This window comes from Pantherophis guttatus, chromosome 2 (genome assembly GCF_059756535.1).
Source record: "Pantherophis guttatus breed Tessera chromosome 2, ASM5975653v1, whole genome shotgun sequence".
Lineage (NCBI taxonomy): Eukaryota > Metazoa > Chordata > Lepidosauria > Squamata > Colubridae > Pantherophis > Pantherophis guttatus.
Genome location: NC_142064.1, coordinates 129,826,236 through 129,841,142, shown reverse-complemented (window position 1 = coordinate 129,841,142; position 14,907 = coordinate 129,826,236). Strand labels below are relative to the sequence as shown.

General features: G+C 39.8%; 1 protein-coding gene across 3 annotated transcripts in view; it reads right to left on the bottom strand.

Annotated features, from left to right (window-relative positions):
* The window catches only part of PFKM (phosphofructokinase, muscle), a 57,299-nt gene that overhangs the window by 23,507 nt on the left and 18,885 nt on the right, over positions 1 to 14,907 (bottom strand). For all 3 annotated transcript variants that reach the window (XM_034419175.3, XM_087886715.1, XM_034419174.3), the window contains exons 3-8: positions 10,736 to 10,809; positions 7,903 to 7,980; positions 3,244 to 3,433; positions 2,202 to 2,367; positions 1,650 to 1,694; positions 410 to 518 (exon numbers count right to left, since the gene is read on the bottom strand). In XM_034419175.3, coding sequence (XP_034275066.2) covers positions 410 to 518; positions 1,650 to 1,694; positions 2,202 to 2,367; positions 3,244 to 3,433; positions 7,903 to 7,980; positions 10,736 to 10,809 — 662 coding nt within the window. The remainder of the gene's footprint in view (positions 1 to 409; positions 519 to 1,649; positions 1,695 to 2,201; positions 2,368 to 3,243; positions 3,434 to 7,902; positions 7,981 to 10,735; positions 10,810 to 14,907) is intronic.

Here is a 14,907-nt window from a genome sequence, read left to right as displayed (position 1 = left end):
CCAAATTTTTTTACTCTCTTTGTTGCAATATTTGCTTTATTGCAGTACTCTGAAACCAAATCCACAATATCGCCAAGGTATACCTATACTTTTGTTGTTGTTAGTTGTGCTCGTGTCCGACCTATCGCGACCCCATGGATAACATTCCTCCAGGCTTTCCTGTCCTCTACCATCATTCTGGAGTCCATTTAAGCTCATGCCTACTGCTTCAGTGATTCCATCCAGCCACCTCGTTCTCTGTCGTCCCCTTCTTCTTTTGCCCTCAATCTTTCCCAGCTTTAGGCTCTTCTCCAGTGATTCCTTCCTTCTCATTGCCTATACTTACTAAGAAGGAAATTCCATTGCTATTTCCACTGCTTTGGTGATTAGTCACCAGTTTTCAAATTTGGATGTTTCGTATTTTGATTACCTCGGTTAGCCTTCTGCACAAGTGATTCTCCCAGCCATCTTCTGGTGGGGATTCTGGAATGAAAACCCAGTCTGCACCACTTGCCAACGCCGTGATAAGGGCTAGATAACTAGGAGAGGAGTGAAAAAAAGTGGAATGTGAGCAGTTACCACCATTGTGCAAGACTTTAACTAGCAACTTAAACTCCAAGATAGGAAGGTGCTATCTCAAAAAAACAGCTAGATTCAGAGCTGTGGTCTCCCAGAGATTGCTGGGGTGTTGTTCTTAGCAGCTGTGGTTAGAAAGACCAATGTTGAGAGATGCCTAGGTTTATTTAATAATATTTGGAAAACAACAGGTTATCCACTCTTGAATTGCACACTAAAGCAAGACTTGGCAAAAAATATAGTACTTCTTATCTTCTCCATAGAAAACCGACAGCTTTCTGCTTTCAATACCCAAGTGTTGGGCTGACCCGTTCCTCTTTCAATGTTCTTCGCAAGCAACAAACTTTCAGTTCTATTTTTGATAAAGTTACGTTTTCATGTTTGCCTGAATCCAGAAAAAATGTGAATAGCCTTAACTATAATTAGTGGAAACAACCTTGCCTCAAAATCATAATTTATAAAACTGCCTTGATTGTAATAACTGTAGTCAAGCTTAAACACATTTACCCTTTGGTGACCCCCCCCCCCAAAATCTAAAACTAAGGGACCCAGTGGCTCAGTGGCTAAGATGCTGAGCTTGTCAATCGAAAGGTCGGCAATTCAGCGGTTCGAATCCCTAGTGCCATGTAACAGGGTGAGCTCCTCTTACTTGTCCCAGCTTCTGCCAACCTAGCAGTTCGAAAGCATATAAAAAATGCAAGAAAAATAGGGACCACCTTTGGTGGGAAAATAACAGCGTTCCGTGCGCCTTTGGCATTTAGTCATGCCAGCCACATGATCACGGAGACATCTTCGGACAGCGCTGGCTCTTCGGCTTTGAAACAAAGATGAGCACCGCCCCCTAGAGTCGGGAACGACTAGCACATATGTGCGAGGGGAATCTTTACCTTTACCTTTTAATCTAAAACTGAAGGAAGATATTCCAATTATCTTCTCATGCCAAGTAGGAGGAATTAATACTAGAACCCAGGGAGGTAGGAGCAAGAAGTCTAGACCATTCTCGCAACCATTATTCATATATTAGTAATCATGATTTAATAGTTTTAGGACAATCTTTTCCACATTAAACCAATCTCAGTGTAACAATTTCTTACCCACAGTGACGTCCCATCACTTCCAGCACAAATGTCCTCTGATGGCTGTAAGATAAAACCAAAGTAAAAACACTAACAGTGACCACAAAACACATTTATTTGCAGAAGTCATATATTCATAATGCTCAAAGCAGGAATAGAAGTGGGTAGTTTCTGCAGAAAATTAAAAAGAAAAATTCCACTTCTGTGATTTGCACATTTTGACTGATTCTTGATCCAATGTGCTGTTTCTTAATTTAATAGTTTTATTTACTTTTTTTTAATAAGTGCTTGCTATTCTATAACAAACTATTTGTCAATCAGGTTGGCATGTGCATCTTCAGCCTATAATAGGACAGTTAGATATTAATATTATTTTCTGCCTATTTTTTCTTTCTGGCTTTGTTTACTTTTCTGTTGCATAGCAAAGAGAAAAAAGTTTCTGTTTCTCATAGTTGGTTTGATTCTGTTTTTTTCCCGCCCTTTCATATTTGAATTCCTGCCCAAATGCCATATTGCCAAGTTTCTTGAGGAATATTACAAAATGGTGGAATACAGTATCCACGGGTTTACCTTTGAGCAGTGGTGGTGATGGCATCCACTATCTCCATTATCCTGTGGAGAGCAGAATCTGTACCGATGGTCATGTCAGTCCCACAAAAATCATTGTCAATAGAACCAACCATGCCAACAATATTCAGGAAGCTGGAGTTTTTGGCTTCTTCTAATGTGATGCTCCCTTAAAGAGAACGGAGAACCAATTAATATCAGCAGAAATTATAATAATGTCACTGTTGCAGTTCATTCTTCATTTGGGAGGGATGGAGGGAAGAAAAACCTCTGTAGGCCAGGTCTTGGAAAAGCAACATTTTAGCCTGGTTGTTTTACACTAAGAGTTGCCACAAAGGAGAAAAATTTGGCTCAGGAACTGAATTACAGAGGAACACGCACAGATATAAAGCTATGGAAAGACACTTGGCTTCCTCAGAATTGCAATAAAGCACATAGTTTTGGAATATAACACAGCACACAAACTGTGGTTCTAGTGGGAACCCTTCAGAGATGCAGAAATGTGAATTTGTAGAGCAAAATGGGATTCAGAGACAGGAGTGCCTGCATAATGTCTTGGAAACATTATAAGGCAACTGCGTTTTTTCCTGGGGCTCACAGCGCAACTCCAGGAAAAGAGATATTTGGCTTAAATTATACCTAAGAGATTGCTATGTGAACTCTTGCATTTTGCATTTTGAATCTGCATCTCTGCTAAGCTTTACTATTCACAATCAGGGCAGGGAAACTTGGAGAATATGCCTAATCTGCCTTATTGAGACTCTGGTTCTAGCCACTGCCTATCCTTGACCCACCACATCAGATTGGGTCAGTAAAACTTTTACCTTCCCGTCAGAGAGCGGAAGTGAGAGCTTTAAATCATGATTTAAAGAGGGCTTGTGAATCAGCGAGGCAAAGGCAATGATGTTCAAATCTGTAACTAAGCGGATCAAGCAAGAAAAAAAAAAGTATTGATCCAATTGCAGCAGGGAGGTCACATTTTTGAATCTGATCTGTATTTACTTTTGACCGCAGTTCTTAACTTGCCTTTGCGTAACTGTGGTACCTGTCTTAACCAGCTCCTGTAGCAAATTGCTCCATTCTGCTCGGAAAGTGTCCGCTCCAGTCAAACTTCCATCACCACCAATCACACATAGGTTGGTTATTCCTCTCTTTACCAGGTTGCAAGCAGCTTTCAGGCGTCCTTCCCGTTTGCGGAAGTCCATACACCTAGCACTTCCGATTACTGTGCCCCCCTGAAAAGAGACAAAATGGAGGGTAAACTAGGAGACAACATGGTTGTTGCTATGATCAAAAGGAAGCCCCTCATATTTTAACGGAAAATATTCCATGTATATATTTTAATTTATTTTCTTGAGATCTTTGGTTCGGAGACATATGGACACTATTGGATGTCTCTCCAGAAAGCAAACAGAAACTCAATACAAAGAACTCATTTGTCATCTCCATTGTGCTAGGAAAGGTTAGATATATCTGCCGGCTCCACTACCTAGGCCAACATAGGAAGACTAAACTATTTTTATTGAGATCGGCTATAATAACAGAATCTTGCAAGTCTGATTGTGCTTTATCTCTGCCTCCTTCTTATTGTTCAATGAATTAAGAAGAGATCTGCCTAAAACACTTTCAAATGATATTTTATTATTTTGGCTTAAAACCGTTTCAGCTCCAGATGCCTAGGCCCGTGATGGCGAACTTATGGCACGCGTGCCAGAGGTGACACCCAGAGCCCTCTCTGCTGGCACGCATGCCATCGCCCAAGATCAGATCTCTGTGGTGTTTCTTTCGTGAGCTGCTGTTTCCCTGCAAATGACAAAACAGAAGTTCACGAAAGAAAAAAAATATTACCTCTTGCTGCACTGCCACTGTTGGGATGCCCCACCTCCCGCCGGCCAGATGGCCTTCGGGTCTCTGCTGCGCATGCGTTCATGTCCGTGTGCATGCGCAGTTTGGACACTCGGTGTCTAAAAGGTTCACCATCACTGGTCTAGACAATGGTTCCTGATATCTCAGCTAAAGCCATTTTCCTTACTCTCTACAATATCACACAGTTCTCTCTTGGTAAAAGTCCTATCTCATCCTATCAAAAATAGAATCCCAGGATTCTCCAAGAATAGGGAGATTTATTGTTATTTTTTTGCATAGTTCACAGATATCCAGGTTTTTTTCTTCCAACCATAGTTCGTTAAATAATTCATAATAGTCTGATGCAAATATATTGGTAATCCCCAAGACCTCACTAAAGCAGAAATAAAAATTATATATAATAATGCCTTGGTGTTAAATATAAACCAAGCCAACATCTTGCAAATTCTGTAATACAATGATGTATTTTAAAAAACCCAATAATAATACCAATAGAAGAGAGTATCTGTAGCTCAGGGTTGAACTGTGGAGACCTTGGTGCTCTCTGAGCTTGGCTGTTTTCTTGCAGATGTTCATCATCCAACAGGTAACATCATCATTGCTAGAAGGGAGCACTGATAGTGCAAGCTGTTTGCATATAAATAGAGAACAAACCCCACTCCCTTCTAGCATTGATAATGTTACTTAGTTGGGTAATGAAATGTCTGCAAGGAAACAACCAAGCTCAGACAGCACCAAGGACCCCACAATAGTAATATGATGATAATAGTGGTAATGATAATGAAGATGATAATGATGGCTTGGTGTTAAGTGTCAACAAACCAATATTTTACAGAAATATTCATACAGAATATTTCCTTAATTTGCAATTCATCCTTTAGGAAAATGAAAAAAATAAGGCTTATCTTCACTTTGTATAAAATGCTACACTTCTCTAGTTTGCAAATCAGTGGTGGGTTGCCCCCCGGTTTGGACCGATTCGCAAGAACCAGTAGTAAAGCCGGTGGGAGGCCCTGCCCACCGGTCCGGATGCTGAGCGCGCGATCCCAATGCGAACCAGTAGTAAAGGTAAGTAGAACCCACCCCTGTTGCAAATCCATTACATTGACCTGATTACAGCATCTTCATGATCATTGGAATCTTCATTGCAAATGGTGGAACCAGTATTCAAGAGTGCATAAGAACGCTTGTAAATATCATTGGCTAAATGATCTGTGACAAATTTATCCTCTGCATCTCCAGCCACAGTACAGGGTCTGGCTAGCAACCGAAAGATTTAACTGGAACGGAATCCTCTGCATTTCTTGTTTATTAAATCCAAACAGCCTTTCCTCCTCACCAATGCTAATATGGCTGCAGGCAAAGGTTATCTCCAATTTCAAGTTATTTTAGGCCTCAAGACATTCATTGTGACCCCAGCTGAGATGGTATCATTACATTTAAGGCGCTCGACCTTGCCAGCGATCCCAACCAAAGCAAAGGTCACGGTGTTCTAGTGATCTCAAGGCACCGATCCCTTTAGAAGAGGTAGATCTAATTATCTTCTGTTCGATTAAGTTTATTGAATATGAGTGGAATGATAAGATTAAAGTTCACAAATTTTATCAAGAAGGTAATGCAGAAATGCATAACTTGATTTCTTAAAAATAACACAGGTATGATTGCTTCAATTATATTGGACATTACTGTCCTTTCTCTTTATTACTGTAAGGGGTAAAATGTTAAAACAAACTGGGAGAAAGCTCTACAGGGATTTAATCATGTGAGGTCAAACAGGTATTTGCCTGGGTGATCAGCTTTCTACTAATCCTCAATATCGAGTCTGGCAAAGGCTTCCTTACCTACATATAGAGTGTGTTTTTTATTTCGGCTTCGGCTCTATCAAGCCCCATTGTTAGCAACCACTGGCTGGAAAAACTACACTGCCATATATCCTTTAGGAGCTGGATTTTCCAGTTTGTGTTGAAATAAAGAATTATAGCCACTAAGAATCCTAATAAAACAGTTTAAGCCACTAAGTAATTTGACAAACATAGGCCCCCCCACCATAAGGTAGTCACACATATTCAAATCTTGCAGATACATTAGAGATTCAAAAGAAATAAAGGACTTTTGAAATATATAAATATTTTAAAATGGTTTTTGGCAAATGCACAACTGCAAAACATATAGGAGCTGGGAGCTTATCTATGCTTTGAATATCTTAATAGTTGCTTGTCTCTGTGATTCCTTTTATAATTAATGGAGGGTCTTTTCTTTTCTAGTTCAACTATTGTATTTTGCAGTAGTTTATTCTGACAATCAAATTATTTAGCTATATACTAAAATCTCCATAGCTTAGAGTCAGGCTGTTGGGATTATCAAAGTTGAGAAGCAATACATATAAAGTACCCTCTCAGGAAAAGCTGGGCTGTTGCATTTACTTGAAAGTTCACCATCTGGCTTTCTTGTTGAGGTTTAGTCCAATAGGCCAAATGCCTCCCTCCATGCCTAGAGGAAGTTGGTCTTTCAATACACTTGAATGTCTTACTGTACTTCTGTATTAATTATTGCAAGAATGGAAAGTCTGTAGAGATTCTCAGTCATCCAGGTCCCTGTTGTCCCAAAGGTGCTTTTTCAGGAGGCAACTGGACTTTCTTGTTTTTTTCTTTTGAAGACGTTTCACTTCTCATCCAAGAAGCTTCTTCAGCTCTGACAGGATTCCATTCCCCATTATCCTGCCAGAGCTGAAGAAGCTTCCTGGATGAGAAGAGACTTTTTAAACGTCTTTGGGGCAAGAATGGAGGATTTATGAACATAATGTCAAGTGCAATATTCTGCTCCTCATTTTATCTGACCTCTGAGTCTAGGAATGCCATCTCAGAAACTTTAATTCCCATTAAAGGGGTGCCATCTTTCCCACAACATTCCTTGCAACTTTTTTGATAGGCACTGTAATAAACATTTAGCTTCAAATCGTAACCCACTGAAACCTGGGTCTCAAATTCACTTGGAAATAAGACTAGAATATACAAGAAGTAGGTAAGTCCATTAGCATTGGTGACTCTTGCCACTCCTTGTTCCTCCTGATGCTGATAACTCACATAATAGCACCAACACTAAGAAGTAGATGTAGAAATTACAAGGGCAGATTAAAAATAAAATTAGGAAACGTAATGGAGCAGAACCAAAGAAATACAGGTAATCCTAAAATTTACAACAGTTCATTTAGTGACCATTCAAAGTTACAATGGTACTGAAAGAAGTGACTTATGACCATTTTTCACACTTACGACCATTGCAGCATGTGATCAAAATTCAGATGCTTGGCAACTGGCTCACATTTATGATGGTTGCAGTGTCCTCGGGTCATGTGATCACCATTTGCGACTTTCTAACAAGCAAAGTAAATGGAGAAGCCAAATTCACTTAACAACTGAGTCATTAATTTAACAACTGCAATGATTCACTTAACAACTGTGACAAGAAAGGTCGTTAAATGGGGCAAAATTCATTTAATAAATGCCTCACTTAGCAAGAGAAATTTTGGGTTTAATTATGGTCATAAGTCGAGGACTACCTGTATAATTTTTACTCTGATGCTGTCAAAAACTATGCCCTTGGATCTCCTGGGATTACAACTCCCCAATATATCAGTGAACATAGTTGATGGGTGTTTTGGGAATTATAGTTCTAAATATCATGAAGACATCAAAACTATTTTATATCTTCATTCCACTTGAGCTTCAAAGGCCTTTCTGATATCTTAGCTTGAGCATCACTTCTGGTGGGGATGATAGCTCTTTATCAATTTCAAACATGAGTCTGGAAGAATGAAAATCAAGGCAAACTGACTCACCAGCTGCAGCATCATAGATACACTTTCCCATGTTGCTTCTTTAATGTTATCACCACCATCCACAAGCCCTTGGTAACCCTGGAACAAAAGGCAGAATAGATTATGGAAAATGAGCTAGATAAAGTGGAGATACTGAAAAGGAAGGTAAAACTAACCTTGGGAATAGGGAAGGAATGAGGGCGTGATTAAGGAGGACCCTATTAAAGAGATTACTCAGAAGAAAGCATGAGAAAGAAACTGAAAATAAATCTGTCTTGATGCTGTTTAGTAGAAGATGGGAGGAGAGAAACGTAAAGATTTTGTTATTATATCTTAACAGAATAAAGAGCGTTTCTGATACCCCAGCCAAGCCTTTTTCTTGACCTTGCCTACCTCAAAGGATTGAGAGATACATATAATTTAATTGCATAAGGGGTAATGCTCAGGGTAAAATGTCTTTTAAATACAGTACAAGGCAGGGCCAGATTTGGCCGAGGTGTGGAATTCCTGTGAAGTTCTTTAACAACTGAAAATATTGAACAGGAAGCAACAGAACAAGAGGCATTCTGAATCTGAGTTCTTGGCATGATTGTAGTGAGTTTGGCATAACCAACACTATAATATGCTATTCATACTGTCCCTTTCTATTCCATTTTCCAGAAACCATTAGTGCGGGAATTAGGACAACATAAGCCAAAAGCATCGTGTCAGCAATATGGACATGGCATTTTGACATGGTCTCCAAATATGCTCAGTGCTAAGCCAAAGACAAGAAAGGCACACATTCAACAGTGTCCCTAAATGACACCAAGGGAGGAGGGGAGTTATCCAGAATACAACACAAATAAGTGAGCCCTAGACCATAAATGTGGCCTCCAAAATCCCCCAGGACTGCATTACCAAAATTTCACTGCAATCCATTACATTAAAGGCAATAGTTTTTTTGTTTTTTTTTTGAGTTTGGGGGTAAAGCATAAGATGTAAATAACTTCTCCTTATCATTCCAAAATATTTTTTTTAAAATTCTAACAATTTCAACCATGCTCCAGCAGGGGTCCACAACAAACACAGTGAAACAAAAATCACATGCACGCACTAATGTCATCATGTTAATGCTGCAATTATGTACCCCAATGCAATTACGCAAACCGAAGAATTTGCACAATATGCATCATGCCCGTTTCATCATCTCCCAAGCTCTCCATCCATGCCCCATTCTCTCTGGTGATATGGCCCCACCAAGTTACATTCCTGTGGCCCTCGGTTCTGAAAACAAAAATTAAAGTGTAAAAAAAGTCAGTGTTCCCTTTTTTGAGCCCAAGAGCTTCGAAGGTCACAGAGCAAAATATAGTGACATTCTCCCATCTTTCCTAGTAAAAAGCACTTTGGACTTTTCCCAGTAAAAAAGAGAGTAAGGACCAGAAAATAAAAGATGGAATATTATATTGTTTGAATGCTCTCCCCATGAAAATGCAAAAGTTACAATTAAATTCTCATTTGGACCATTCCTATATCAAAGTGCTGAAATAGTGCAATTACCAATGTACAAATAGAAATAAGGAGATTATTTTCAATAGTTTGGATTTAGAAGTATATGGCTTGGCCTATGTAGTATGAGGAAGAAGAAAGGTAGAGTGCCATTATAAAATTGAAGATCATATATAAGACTTCCATGCAGGCAAAGAAAATTACGTATCTTTTAGAAAAAAAGAGATAGGTTACAACTCTTTTCCCTCTCTATGGATGGGTGTATATTTGTGCAGACATACTCTTGGCATGCACACAGATTAGCCGTGTTATTTGAAAAATGTTGGGAGAAAACAGAATTATTTTGTGTCTTTTTGTACTTAAACAAAATTTCTGTAGATAAGAAAAAAAGGAGAAGTAGTTTGGCACATCAGGGAATATTTGAAAGTGGTATTCCTATCTCTCTTGGCAGATTAAAATGGGGTTGTATCCTCCCTGGAATGTTGGAGGTGCGGCCATAACCAAGGGACATTCTACCACATGTGGTGGACTGCCCTAAGATTAGGAAATTTTGTTGGAAGATAAAAAAATGCCTGGAAGAGATAACTGGGTGGAAGATAGAAAGAAAACTGGAACTATTCTTCCTGCGTATTTTGGAAGGGAAAATGCGAAAAAAATTACAATATATCATATTACATATACTAACTGCGAGTAGAATTGTCATAGCACAAAATTGGAAACAACCGGATATCCCCCCCAGACCAAATTATAATTAAAAAAATATATGAATGCGCAGAAATGGACAGATTATCTATGGAATTAAGGAAAGGGAAGATACCGAATACTATTTAATTTGGAATAGATGGTATTCCTGGCTTGAGAGTAAATCTAAAATGTAAGCAATATTTTGTCATGAAACCAAATTGTGAATAGAAATTATTATAACTTAGATAAGGATGTAAGTTAGTGATAGATAGAAGTAGAATTTGTGTATGGAAGTTAATTAGGATAGACATACCGATGTAGAAAAGCTGTTACTAGTGTTTAAGTTTTGAAGTGTTTGTTTTTGTTGTGTGTTATGGTTTTCTATTTTTTGCTCTTTTCTATTTTTTGTACTGTGTATTTTAATGTTTGAAAATTCAATAAATATTTTTTTAAATAAAAAAAAATAAAATGAGGTTGCATTACTATCCTCTATTGTTTGAGTAGATTAGGATTAATTCAGCGGTGAGGGATTGATGCCATACTCACTTATGCAGGTCAGGCTAGCAGGAGTGTTAAATGCCAAGATGTCAAAGCCAGTCATTCCCTTTCTTAGCTAGAGCTGCAATGCTTAACAAAGCTAACGAAGACATCACCGAGTGAGGGAACCATCCCATCTACTCACCTCATGAACAAAATATACTTTGGCACCAGTATATATCCCCACTCGGACCACTGCTCGCACAGCAGCATTCATACCTATTTAGAAAGAGGAAAAAAGGAACAGAGGTGGCATTTATACCTGCAAATCACACGTGGAGTATGATTTTGTATAAATTTTGAGCCAGTCACTCTCTCGCTCAGTCCAACCCACCTCACAGGGTTGTTGGGGAGAATAGCAGGAGGAAGGTGTGTGGGATATGTTTGCTGCCTTGAGCTACTTGTAAAAATAATAAAAGCAGGATACAAATAAATGAACAAACATCACTACATTATCACTCTGGGATCTGCAAGGCTTCCCCATACCTCTTCCAAAATTGAGCTGCAGAAGCAAAAGATTCCTGAAGGCATTGATTTTTTAACGGTTATGCTTTCATTTCAACAAGATCTTCCTTTCCTATTATATCACAGAAGAAGCCCATAGCAAAATTAACCAGATTCGTGGAAAGCATTGATTTATAGAATCTCTGGCAGAACTGACATGGGGGTAGTGAAAACTCAACCTTTAATAAAATCAGGTTGGACTACCAAGATCTGGAGAAGTTTTCCATCTGTAGCACTGAATAGGACTACGCTTCCTTCTTTGGCACCGATGCATAATTTAAGGATCTTCATGGACTTACAGTTCCTGCTCAAAGGAGCAGATGGCAGCTGTGGGCAGGAAAGCCTTCACACAAAAAAATATATAATGTGTCATCTGCCTCCATACTTGTACATACTCTGCATTGATCACGTTGCATGCAGACTATTGCAATGTGTTGCATACGGGGCTGTTATTGAAAATCACTTAGAAGCTAGAGCTTATTCACACAAAGCAGTACAGGTAGTGCGTCCATATAACATTTCTGCTCTGTGAGCTGCATTGGTTCCCAGCAGGCTTCCAGAACATTTCAAGATGCTAGTTATTATCTTCTAAGGCCGTGATGGTGAACCTATGGCACGTGTGCCCAAAGTGGCACGCGGAGCCATGTCGCCTGGCACGCGTGGCATTGCCTGTTCCTCTTCCGGGTTTCTGGCATGCATGTGTGGGTGACAATCAGCTGGCCTTTTTGCATATGGCAGTGCTGGAAATTAGAAGAGCTAGTCTTCCGTTTTCCTGCATGAGCATGCAGGCCAGCCAGCTGTTCATTGCGTACGCATGCACGCCAGAAACCCAGAAGAGGAGCTGACTGAAACTGGAAATTCATTTTTGGAGGTGCGCATGCATCCTGGGCAACTCCTCTTCCGGGTTGCAACCGAGATGCGTGTGCATGCTCCCTTTTCGGCACTCGGTCCTGAAAAGGTTCATCACCACTGTTCTAAGGCAAAGTGCTTTGTTATCTGAGGGGCATCTATGTTATGTAGCTTTAAGCTGTCCTACACAACTGGACAGCATTAGCAGGCTTTGATCCCATCAATTCAGGGGTGGGTTCTAAATTTTTTTACTACCGGTTCTGTGGGTGTGGCTTATTTTGTGGGTGTGGCTTGGAGGTCATGTGACTAGGTGGGCATGGCTAGCTGGTCAGAGTCATTTCTAGAAGGTCCTCACACTTACGACCAGTCCTCACACTTACGACCCAACTCATTTGTTTGCTTTTAACACTGATCAGCTGTAGGACGGCCCTTTGAAGCCCTGCGGCAAGAGTTTAAACAGTTTTTTTCCCTCTAGTCATCAGCTGGGACTCAGGAGGCAGCAATAGATTTGGGGTGGGACCAAATAAAAGGTAAGAATATAAGAATAACGTGGGGGGGGGTGGGGGCGATGGGAGGGCGGGGGGGAGAACTGGTTCGGTGACATCATATCGTCACCGCTACCGGCTCGGCGGAACCAGACCGAACTGGGAGGAACCCACCACTGCATCAATTATACAGTGCAGGTAGTCCTTGACTTACAACACTTCATTTAATGACACTTCAAAGTTACAATGGGACTGAAAAAAATGACTGATGGCCGTTTTTCACACTTATGAGCATTGCAGCATCCCCATGATCATATGATCAAAATTCAGATGCTTGGCAACTGGTTCATATTTATGACGGTTGTGATATCCCAGAGTCATGGGATCCCCTTTTGCGACCTTCTGACAAGCAAACTCAATGGGGAAGCCGGATTCATTTAACAACTGGGTTGCTAATTTAACAACTGCATTGATTCACTAAACAACTGTGGCAAGAAAAGTCATAAAATGAGGCAAACTCACTTAACAAATGTCTCACTTAGCAACATAAATTTGGGGCTCAATTGTGATCGTAAGTCGAGGACTACCTATATCATCTGATGGGACCCAGGAAGTGGCATTCTCTGTTCCAGAACTGCTTTAGAAAATGTTCCCAGGCAGCTTCATATGGCCCCCATCCCAATCTTATTTAAACAAACCTTAAAATCTGACTCTTCGTTCAGGCTTTGAATTAAAGTGAGTTACAGACTCCTTCTGGGATGATTGGTCTGATAGAATTTGCATTATATTTTCAGCTGTGTACCTTTTTTTATTTTTTGTTTTGTATTATTTGTTTTATATTTAAAACGCCCAGAGTTATGATGGAACTGAATACTTTTATTTAATTATTTAAAAAGATACAAAAAGAAAACCACCCACCCAATACAAAAATTGTGCAATCCGAATGCTTTACTTTCCAAGAAGATGGTCTGAGATTGTCTGCTGGGGCTGATTAAACTCAGGGAAAAGGGGGGAGTAAGCAAAATCAGCACGGTAACAGAGAAATGGTGGTTTGTATGTGTAGTTTAGATCTGGATGCCCTGAAAATGTACCATGAATTATGCAAGAATAAATAAGAATAAGGAGCGGAAAGGTGGAACAATGCTGTTCTCCTTGGTGGGTGAAAATTCTCTACCATACTTATGAATATACATGAACTTAGATCAAATACTTTTCAATTTGTGATATGAAGCAGCCAGAACAAGGTAAAGACACCAGCACGAGGCCTGTAGTTTACAAATAGTCCCATGTACTAGCCTGATATTCTTCTGAGAATCTTCTAACCTGCAACTCCTTCTTCAGTAACTACTTAAAGGTAGGCTAATAGTTCATTCATGGGCTTCTATTCTTTTTGATGGCTATTTAGAAAAGTTGTCTTCTATCAGGGGGACTAATAGAGGAGGAAGAAAGATCTTCATGAAAGAGTTTTTAAGTTTTAAAAAAAGAACAGCTGCAGAAACCTCGGGACAAGAGAAATGGACCTGCATGGGGCTACATTTTCTCCCCCAATAAAGAAGATTCTGCCTGAAGTAGATCTCAAGTGACTCAGGCAAACTCATCACCTCCCAGCTAGAGTGGAAACGTAGATAGGAGGAGGGATGGCTTACTCAAATTGTTGGATCTCCCAATTTCTATCTGGATGTCTCAGTTGCAAATATGTAGCTATTTCTGGATATAACTACTCCAGACAAAGATATTAGAGTATAGATAAAATCTAACCCAAGGGGGTGGGGAAGAGGTAAGATGGAGGGCCTATATATTTTATGAATAAATAAATAGAAGGAGTTTTCTTAAATTTGCTTTTATAAAAACTTATGGAAGACAACATCACGCTATTGCAATCTGGAAACTGATGTTCTCAAAACAACAACAACATGAAGATGAGGAATATTCTGACAATAGTTTCAAAGAAATGCTACAGATGTATCTGAAAATCTGCCCCTTACTTTCCCCCGCCCCTTTCCTTTGGAAAATGATACACTTTTCCATTTCCAATAATTTCCAATGATACACTATTTCATTCAAGCCAATAACTTGGCTGGACTACCTTTCTCTTAAGAATTACTACAGGTTCCAACTTTGTCCCTGACACAATTCCATTTTAATGTACCAAATGAACATATAAATAATGCTTTGGATCAGTGGTAGATTTCAAAATTTTTTACTACCAGTTCTGTGGGTGTGGCTTGGTGGGCGTGGCATGGCTTGGTGGGCATGGCAGGGGAAGGATACTGTAAAATCTCCATTCCCACTCCACTCCAGGGGAAGGATACTACAAAATCCCCATTTCCTCCCGATCAGCTGGAACTTGGGAGGCAGAGAATAGATGGGGGCGGGGCCAGTCAGAATTTTTACTACCAGTTCTCTGAACTACTCAAAATTTCCGCTACCGGTTCTTCAGAACTGGTCAGAAGCTGCTGCAACCCACCTCTGCTTTGGA